Source organism: Macaca mulatta, chromosome 15 (assembly GCF_049350105.2).
Source record: "Macaca mulatta isolate MMU2019108-1 chromosome 15, T2T-MMU8v2.0, whole genome shotgun sequence".
NCBI lineage: Eukaryota > Metazoa > Chordata > Mammalia > Primates > Cercopithecidae > Macaca > Macaca mulatta.
The window spans coordinates 96,228,259-96,237,750 of record NC_133420.1 but is presented as its reverse complement, the minus strand read 5'-3'; the positions used below and the strand labels follow the sequence as shown (position 1 = coordinate 96,237,750).

At 33.8% G+C, this 9,492-nt stretch overlaps 1 protein-coding gene across 2 annotated transcripts in view; it reads right to left on the bottom strand.

Moving 5' to 3' along the window:
- Nucleotides 1–1,275: 1,275 nt before the first annotated feature.
- The window catches only part of RFX3 (regulatory factor X3), a 310,728-nt gene continuing 302,511 nt past the window's right edge, over nt 1,276–9,492 (bottom strand). The window contains exon 17 of one of the 2 annotated variants that reach the window (XM_028835189.2): nt 1,276–8,250. In XM_028835189.2, the coding sequence (XP_028691022.1) occupies nt 8,012–8,250 (239 nt within the window). In that variant the 3' untranslated portion in view covers nt 1,276–8,011. The remainder of the gene's footprint in view (nt 8,251–9,492) is intronic. The other variant, XM_077966127.1, reaches the window with a different exon arrangement.

Sequence of the window (9,492 nt, the reverse complement as noted above, 5' to 3'; positions counted from 1 at the left end):
ATAAGATTAGAAACTGGGAACTCTTCATTTTGTATGAAAATTCCAAATATCTCACAAGTGGCAACGGCTGCAACATAAAAATGCCTAAACTGGTCAGATTACTTTTCTTTCTACTCTAGTATTGTCTCTACTATTAGCTATAATTTTGCCTATGGTTCTTTCATTTGTTTATTAAATAACATTATTTGGATACGTTTCTAAGCTACTAGTTTAAATACCAATGTAAGTTAAAATGAATTTGGTGTTTCTGTGGGCTATGATGCCAATAGTGTAGCTGTTTTTATTTGTTTGTTTTTTAGACGGAGTCTTGCTCTGTTGACCAGGCTGGAGTGCAGTGGCACGATCTCGGCTCACTGCAATCTCCACCTCCCGGGTTCAAGCGATTCTTCTGCCTCAGTCTCCCAAGTAGCTGGGACTATGGGTGTGTGCCACCACGCCTGGGTAATTTTTGTATTTTCAGTAGGACGGGGTTTCACCATATTGGCTAGGCTGTTCTCGAACTCCTGACCTCGTGATCCGTCCGTCTTGGCCTCCCAAAGTGCTGGGATTACAGGCATGAGCCACTGCACCCAGCAATAGTGTAGTTTTAGAGATAACTTTAGACTACGATCTGGAAGTATCATGCTGGAGATTCCAAAAAGTATATTTTTTGCCTTGTATTTCTTTTAAAGAAACCCCATATAAATGGGCTATTCCATATTCTAACAGGAGGCTATATATATATATATAGTGATTTGAAAGTAAATTAAATGTGACATAAATCATTTTAAACTTGATTAGGGTGGTGGCTACATGATTGTATGTGTCTGTCAATACTCATAGAATTGTACACCAAAAAGTGAATTTTCCTGTAGGTATTCTATGGAAAAACACTGGCAGCATATCTTCTTAAGTGCGTTAAATTTTAATAAGCAAGTTGAATGTAAGAAAGGAACTTGAGTGCCAAATATCTGTGAAGTGACATAAAACAAACACACTATGCACATCCAAAAATCTGGATTTACAATGGAAATGTGACAGCTTCTGAAATTATATAGCACTCAATCATTAATTTTCTTTGAGGGTAAGATTTGTACCCTGCTGGGCTTATAATTTTCTCTTTTTGTGCTGTTCATGTGTAAATATTGCCAATTTTATTTGACACAAAAAAGGAAAACAACTTAATTTTGTTTCTAAGTTAATGAATGACAGATACTACCCTCCAGATGAGGTACTGTATTATTAGCTTCCAGGCAGTGATTTGAGGGGAAAAAAACCCAAGCCATTTCCAATGTATTTGTAACAAGGAAACAAATTTATTGATTTTAAAAGACAAGACACCATTTTGTTTTGAAAAACACAAGAAAGCTAGCCTGAGTTCAAGTCTGAAATATTCAGAAAAATCCTACTAATATCTTTAGTATGTTCCAGTCATTTGTTTAAACAACACACTAAAAGTTAATATATATTTTTATAATTATAAAAGTTCCCCAGTTATTGTACAGTACACAATACAAATCGCCCACAAACTATTATTTAGCTCCTGCCAATTTTGAGAGGACATGATATACTAAAAGATTTAGCATTTCTCACAAAAATCACATCAGGAAATACGTATTTACAAAATCAAATACATTATACAAAAAACCATCACATGTTATTCGGTAAAGATGTTTTTAAATAATTAAAAAGTTTATTCAACTGTAGTCCAAAAACTGGAAAAGAACATTACATTATCTCACACATACAATCTCTACAAAAGTTGCTTACCTCATTTACATAATATATTCAGTCGATTGTAAAATAAATGTTCAAATATCTCCTAGTGTTACTATGTTTCTGTGCTTGTGGGACTGAATAATGTAATCGGCCACTTACTAAGTGAAATTTAAATGATGGCACTTAAAAAAAATACAGTTATCTTAAAAAAACACAATGAAAGAAGTTTTACCTAGAAGGTACGAAAGCCCTGAGTGATAGTGAAGTTACTGATTGGTAAGCACTACAATTAACCTAATTAAAAGTTTACCACCTCAGGCACAAATTTCCAAGTTTTTTCAAGGCACTCACTTAAAGTTTCTGTAACCAATGCATTGGTCACCACCATAGGTCCAAATTGATGATAGAAATGAGTAGAGAAAAAAATTTGCTTTGGTACAAAAGATGCTTTTTAAACGAATAAAATTCAATAGCTTCTTTATTGGGTCATTTAAAATTGTTGTTTAGCAGGTTAAAACAAGGCGATCATTTCTTCAAAAACACTAATTTATTGAAGGAAAAATTTACTTGGTTATCAACAGTCAATGGGAGTTTTTATATTTTCTTTCCTCCCCAGAATCAAAATTCTTCTAAAAAAGATTTGTTGTCCTCATTATTGAGCTACATAAACAATTCTTACCAAAGATTTTCATTACTCAGGGCTTCCAATCCCAACATCATAATTTATTTAAAGAAACAAAGGAAAGAGGGGAGAAAAATAAAATAGAACAAAATAAAAGAAGAGACAAAACACATTTTTCTTTTTAAAAAAAGTATTATCAATTATTTCAAATGAAAGGAAAAAAAAAATCCTAGGCAGTCACTTTGTAAGTGGCTTTTACTATTTAAGTAAAATTGGTAAACTAAACTCAGGTCTACTGGCACATAAAATCACTAGCAGCAATGATCAAGGCATGCAAACTGAGAAGCATTTACAGTAAATCATCATGAAGAATTCAAAAGAAGAGAGTTAAATTAAAACCCTTTGAGTATTGCATGTTAACACATGAGTAATTTGCATGGTTTGACTTCCTAAACTGCCTAAAAAGCAATGTTTACGGCATACTTGCACTATGCTATGGATGTCCTTTCACCAGACATCAGAATAGGTTACACTCTTATTTGCGCCCGGCTAGGGCAGCGCAAGCACATCTGCAGACAACACTGCTTTCATGTTCGATCACGCAGGGAACAGAGGGAATCAAGTGCACGAAGCGAGTCCCTTGAACAAAATCAGCAATGGTGTAAGCAGACTGACATTTAGAGATATCAGAAGCAGTAGTCATAGCATCTCCTGACAGATGAGCTTAAAATCAAGTGCTTTGCTCTCCATTCTATCTATATATAATTTTTTGACAAAGTATTAAAGTTTTGGAGCATAGATAAAATTATGCCCTGTGTGAAATTCCCAAACAATATTTTATGAGCGATCTAACTCCAAATAGCCTAACTGCCCCCAAAGAGTTCAGATTCTCTTAATCCACTCGAACTCGTTTCTTCCTAAGGCTTCACTTACACTTGTACTTTCTAAAGCTAAATAAATGAGATCTTTTGTTTCATTTTGGGAAAAAAAGAAAAAAAAAAAAAAAAGAAACTTAACCCTTTCCTTATACCTTTTAAAGGCAATCTAGGTACCTTCAATGTGCAGAAATCAGTTATGACATAGGTCTATCCAGGCCCATGTATTTGTCCTCCTTTTCTAGAAACTATGGTGTGATGCTAGAAAAGTTGATTTTTTTTTTTTCTGTAAACAGTACACTTACTTAGATGGCAGTGAATATTTGGGAATAAATATATCAAGCCCTCTTGAAGAAAAATTAAGAGTTGTATATAAAATGCAAGTGTTCGGCGTGGAAACACTTTCTCTTCCTACCCCCCCCTTTAAAAAAACAGCATAATTAGACATTTGGATATAGAGTATACTTTACCGGTCTAAGTCTAAATAAATGATCTGAAAGGCTTTTGTCCCCCATTGTATATCTTACAATGCTCAAAGGGTTAATACAAGGCATTACATCAAAAGGGTTTTCTAATACTAGAACTAAGCACTGAATTAATGCTTCTATTCCAGTTTTTAAAAATCACCAAACTTGCAGAAATACTAGGATTCCATTAATTGATTTGTTCTAACCATATACATGGAGGTTGTTCTGATCTAGCAACAAGCCCAATTTTCAATAGCACTGCATGCCAATCCTCCTCCCCCATGATCTGGTGTGATTCATACAGATCACAGAAGTTCTGATCTCAATTTGTGGATGGTTGTTATTTTCTCACCAAGAATGTGTGTGTCAGGGGATCTAATAAAGGTCAATGTATTGTATATAACCACTGCCTCAGCCTCAAACTGTACACAAAAGTGACTTGCCAAGTTTTTACTTTCTACTTGTGTCCACACGGGGAGGACCAACATCACAGTGACACACATTTTTTTTTTCTTTTACACTAATGTTTCAAGCACAGCATTATTTTAGACATTTCAAATATATCATCTGAGGAATTTTTAAAAATTTGAAAATGCATTTAGCACTTTTAGACAGTGCATTCATATAAAAAGATTCATGATTACGGCACTAAAACCGTATTCATTCCTGAATGACTTTTACAGCATCTACAAGAACGTATTCATTTTTACTTGTTTACTACAAATCAAAGGCAGTCAATGCTGCACACTACTAATTTTAGGTATGCAGTGTTAAAACCATTTTCTAAATTTTACTTTGTTTTAAAGTACACCATCTAAAGAGAGGTGCATAAACCGTGCTATACAGTACGAGAAAAATCACACAAAGGAAAGCAGATTTCTGAAAAGGCAGTAAGACTTATACAGTCAGTCCAAACACAGTTTGGATGAAAATCCTGAATAAGTGACTAGCAACTTGATAGCCAAAGAAAAAATTGAAAATTGGGCCCTGTCTTCCAAGGAGCTGGTTCATCCATTCCACCCTATTGTTCATTGGTTTCATGAATGCAAATCTTCTGAGTATGATTTTCAAAGTATATGTCAAGATCAAACTATACCCATGATACTCAATCCTATGAAAATATCTTTTCTGAAACTTAAAAACAGTCAACATACCTTCCTTACATGCTTCCTCACTGAAAGTGTAGCACTTGGTTTATGTAGGTATATTTCATGACTAGTGATTGGTTATAATTGCAAGAAATACAAAGAAGTCTTAAAATGTGTACTTGTGTCATTTGTGAATAAATCTGTTAAGAGTGTTAGTGTCTAATATTATTTAGAAAACCCAGTTTCAATGAATGAAAAAAGGGAAAAATGGAAATAGATGCAATAAATGTGATTGCTCAATTTGCTCAAATGTATAAATTATGTTTTTATTTTCTCAAATATTTCACAATTCAAATTTGAAATTGATGAAAATGTTTGTGTGTATGTGTGTGCATGTTTTACTGTGAACTACAAATAACCAGAAGTAGCATAAACCATAGGTCTTCTTTTTATGTTTTGATCCAAACTACTTACATTAGTCACAAAGAATATTCCTAAATATTCATAAAGGAGATCAGAATATTTTTATTGAGTCTAGTTCAAATGTAATCATGTTTATTAGTTCTTAATCTGTCCTAATTTAGAACAAACCATGAACAATTGGAAGAAATGTTGAATCCTGGAGCATCCCCGATCCCTAAGCCTCATCAATCTAAATTTACCCATTATTATCAGATTCCTGTAATGATACAAATATATCCAACATTAAATTAAAGGAAACAATGATAATAAATACATTTAAAGTCATCCAATAAACAAAATGCAACCAATAAATACATTTGGTCCAATACAGATATGGTATCATTCAAAGGATGGTGGGTAGAGACAGGAAACTGAAAAAATTCAGAAAGAAGAGCCAAAATGAAGAGTTTTTTTTCAGTTTTTGATTTTAATTTTACCTGTAAACACTTCCTATGCACAATGAAGTAGATACATGATCTTTTGCAGCTTACCATGTTTTGTTTGCCTTTTGTGTGTGTGTTTTGGTACAAATCCATTGTCTTTTTGGGAGGAAAAAGGGGGACAGTAATTTAAATGATATTTAGATGAAGGTGATGCTACCATGCTAGTGAAGACTTTCAAATATATGAGTTGTAAAATAAAAAATTTGGATCAGTTTTTAAAATTATATCTAAAATATTTAAATTTTACTTAAGAAATGTCGTTGATGTTATTTGAGTAGTCTGAGGCAATCAAGCAACAGCAGCTTAAATACACTGTGTATTACCTGATAAGCCATTTGGTATTTCTAACTTTACAGACTGGCTCACCTCTTCTTTCCAACCCCCCACCCCCCTTACCCCAATACCACTGGAAAGATAAACATCTTGGTTTTAATATAGGCCTCATTTGATAATCTGTCAATCATTTTGTGCTTTCCTTTTTTTTGGCTTTATTATCTATTTATTTTTGCTGATTAGTTTTTTACAACTATTTAAATGAACAGATGTGCCTTTTTTGTGTTTTAATCATTAAATAATTTGAGCGCTTAAAAGAACCTAGGCTTTTCATGCAAATTAAAATGGGGCTGGGTATAACTCTCTAGGATCTCACCTTCTGACTTTGTAGCAGACTCCTGCCCCATGGGCACTCATGTGTGCATGTGGACACACCAGCACCTAGACACACAGACAAACATTTAGACTGAAAAGATGCACTTCGATAAGTACCTGCTTACTTTGTTAACTTTCTAAAATTGTAACTAAATAAGAATGGTCTAAAACATATATGATTTTATGTAACAAGTTGGTATTAAAACTAGCCTGCTATTCCACACCCTTAAGCAATCTGATTTGTAATCAAGTAATATTCAGCTCTAAGAATAAAAAATAGATCCACGGTCACTCAAAGAGGGAAACTGATTTTTGTCTTTTTGTTTTTCTTTGTTTTCCCTAAATTTCCTTTGAAGAACATGTCACCTGTCCTTACTTCGGGAATCTGAAAATGACAGGCACACTTTGTCAAATGGATTGAAGAGTTAGTCACATGAACAAAATAAACCTTACTAAACCTTAGCTTCAGTTCTGTTTTAAGGCACCATGTAATAGCCGAGGTACGATGATCCCTGATGTACATTCTTCAATGGCAATGGTCCATCCAGCCACCTATCCAAATCCTACAGAATTGGGGATAAGTAACAGTGAGGTGTGCCAGTTACACTGCCTTCAGGTTCTGTTTACAATTTAAATCCACATACTTTAGAAACCAGGAAATAGTTTTGAAGGAAATAACATTATGTAGGTTGCTACATTCCGTGCATTCTATAAATTCTCGTTTATAATAGCAGCATATTGAACTACTATTAGGAAAAAGACCTGGAATAAAAGAAAGTCATCCAAATGGAATGGTTTCCTGTATGTCCAGCTCAGCATAAGTAGCATGTACACTTAAAAAAAAAAGTCAAGTCATTTTTTCCTGCTTCAGTATCTAACTATAACAGCCCCCACTTAACAGCAGAATGCATCTGTGCAGTGGTCCCAAATACAGAATCAGTAGTCTTTAAACAGAGGAATTGGTATGCAAATAATAGTTAAAATTCAATGTTTAACGGAAGCTTGCATTGTTAACATGTTTTAATAATTATGTACACAAACTATGTACCTATTAGCATAATCTCTTGCAATTCTGTCATTTACTCTGAACTGATAAATGCACAGCTCAATTTTTCCTCAGCGAAAAATAGATGACCTTCCAAACCCTCTAGCACTATAATAAAAATGCTCTGTATTCTCTCTCCGTACTCAAAATGTTATCAAAATAGTGTCTTATGGTTCTGTCCAATGAAAAGCACCTTTCAAAAGCAAATTTGATGCATCTGCTGCCAAATGGGCATGCCTCCAGTGTCAATCAAAACAATCATTTCTTTTGATATTTCACAGAAGTGCATCTAATTTAAAAACTTACACATGAAATCATACACCAAGACTAACAATCAACAAGAAAATATTTTAAGCTACAAAAAAATGTAAATTACTTTTTAATTATAAGAAAACAAAACATTGACATTAAGTGTTGTAAAAATCCTTCTTGACACCTGAAACTAAGGGAAAAAATTCATTATTAAGAGGCAAATAATTTGTTTACGTTAAAAAAAAAAATCTGGCAAAATACATACACCCATTCCATTTCACAACTCCAAAAAGTTAATGTTCAGCACAGATAGAATTTGACAACAGTCGACCTTCAGGCTTATTAAATTTTCAACTTAAGCCCAATATCAACAGGGTTAATGTAAGCTGGAGAAATACGCTTTAATATTCTTTAGACTGCAGTGTAGGTATTTCCTGTAGCGCTGCACTGTCTGATAGTCTGAGTACTTGTGACAATGTGCTCGCTGTGAATTGGATTCAGGAGGCTTGGTTGCACGCCAGTCTCGAGAACAGGCTGCATGCAGCCCACTGGAAATGCCTGGCTCAGCTCTGTTTTCTCTCTTTTGGCTTGAGGCTCTGAAGAGTCATCCAGTTCTTCATCCATTTCACTTTCCACTTCACTGCCTTCATCTGCACAAATAAAACCAAGACTATTATCAGAAAACAAATTAGAAAATAGCAATCAACACGTGCTTTAGAAACACTTTAATATAGTACATTAAGAAAGCAACATCTTAGCTCTTCTCAGGAAACAAAGCTTATAGGTTTTCTTTTCATCGGAATGTATTCATATCAATGCTGTATTGATGCATCTATAATTCTTTCAAACAAAGCGAGATTAATTTACTTTTGGCAATTTGTGATTGATACTTCATTAACTTTTTTAAAAAAGCCTTTGGAATTTCCATAAGTGTCTATATTAAATAACGGCATAATTTGTGTCATAATAAAGTAGTCACTTTGGTATGTTATGCTGACTTTTGAGGAATGTACTGAGCTGAAAACGCAAATACAAAAAAAGTTTTGTTTCCTCCAAAAATCTACACTAAATACACATTTTATCTGTGCTAGCGTTAATGTGAGTCAGAACTATGTTGATTCTTAATATTACTATTCCATGTATAAACAGAGGCTGCTGTAAGACTTTTTGGCATTCATCAATGTTATAGATGGTCACAGTATTAAATAAACCCTTAATTTTTATTATAAAAATTATTAAGGCTGAGGCAGTAGTATCAGATTAAAAATGTGCAATGGATTTCCATTCTTGGCAGCTGATACTGTTAATAGCTGGTATTCATTTCTGGAAATCAAATGCATTATATAATCACGGTTACCCCCAAATTGTAATACATTTTATATTAACTAAGGCATCATTATAATAGAATGCCATTTAATTTTTTTCCAGTATGCACTGTTAAAATTCAAAAGTACATTAGAGACAGAAAATGCACATATACAGCTTTACTATTGGGTGACAGTCTCCTCCGAATACCTCTTCATGAGGGATAATTACAGTGGCTTGTATAAACAAAGTCAGGTCTCCATTCTCTACTGTTCTATGGCATATCACATACAATGAATGTGCAACAAGTATCTCTTTAGTCAGATTAAGTTGGATTCTTTGCTAGCAGTAAAATTGTAGCTTTACCACTTGGCAGACACCCACAGCAAAAATCTCTGCTAATGCAGCTGTCTCTATAAACAAGGCCCCTTGACTTTTCTTATTTCATTATGATTGGGGTAAAGCTGGTTCTAGAAAAAAGCAGTGAGATGTAAAAGTGCTTCCATATATGGTTGTACAGTGTACAGCCACCAGGAGCAAGGTCTGAGAAATGGTAATTTGTGATTAAATAGGTGGAGATTAATATG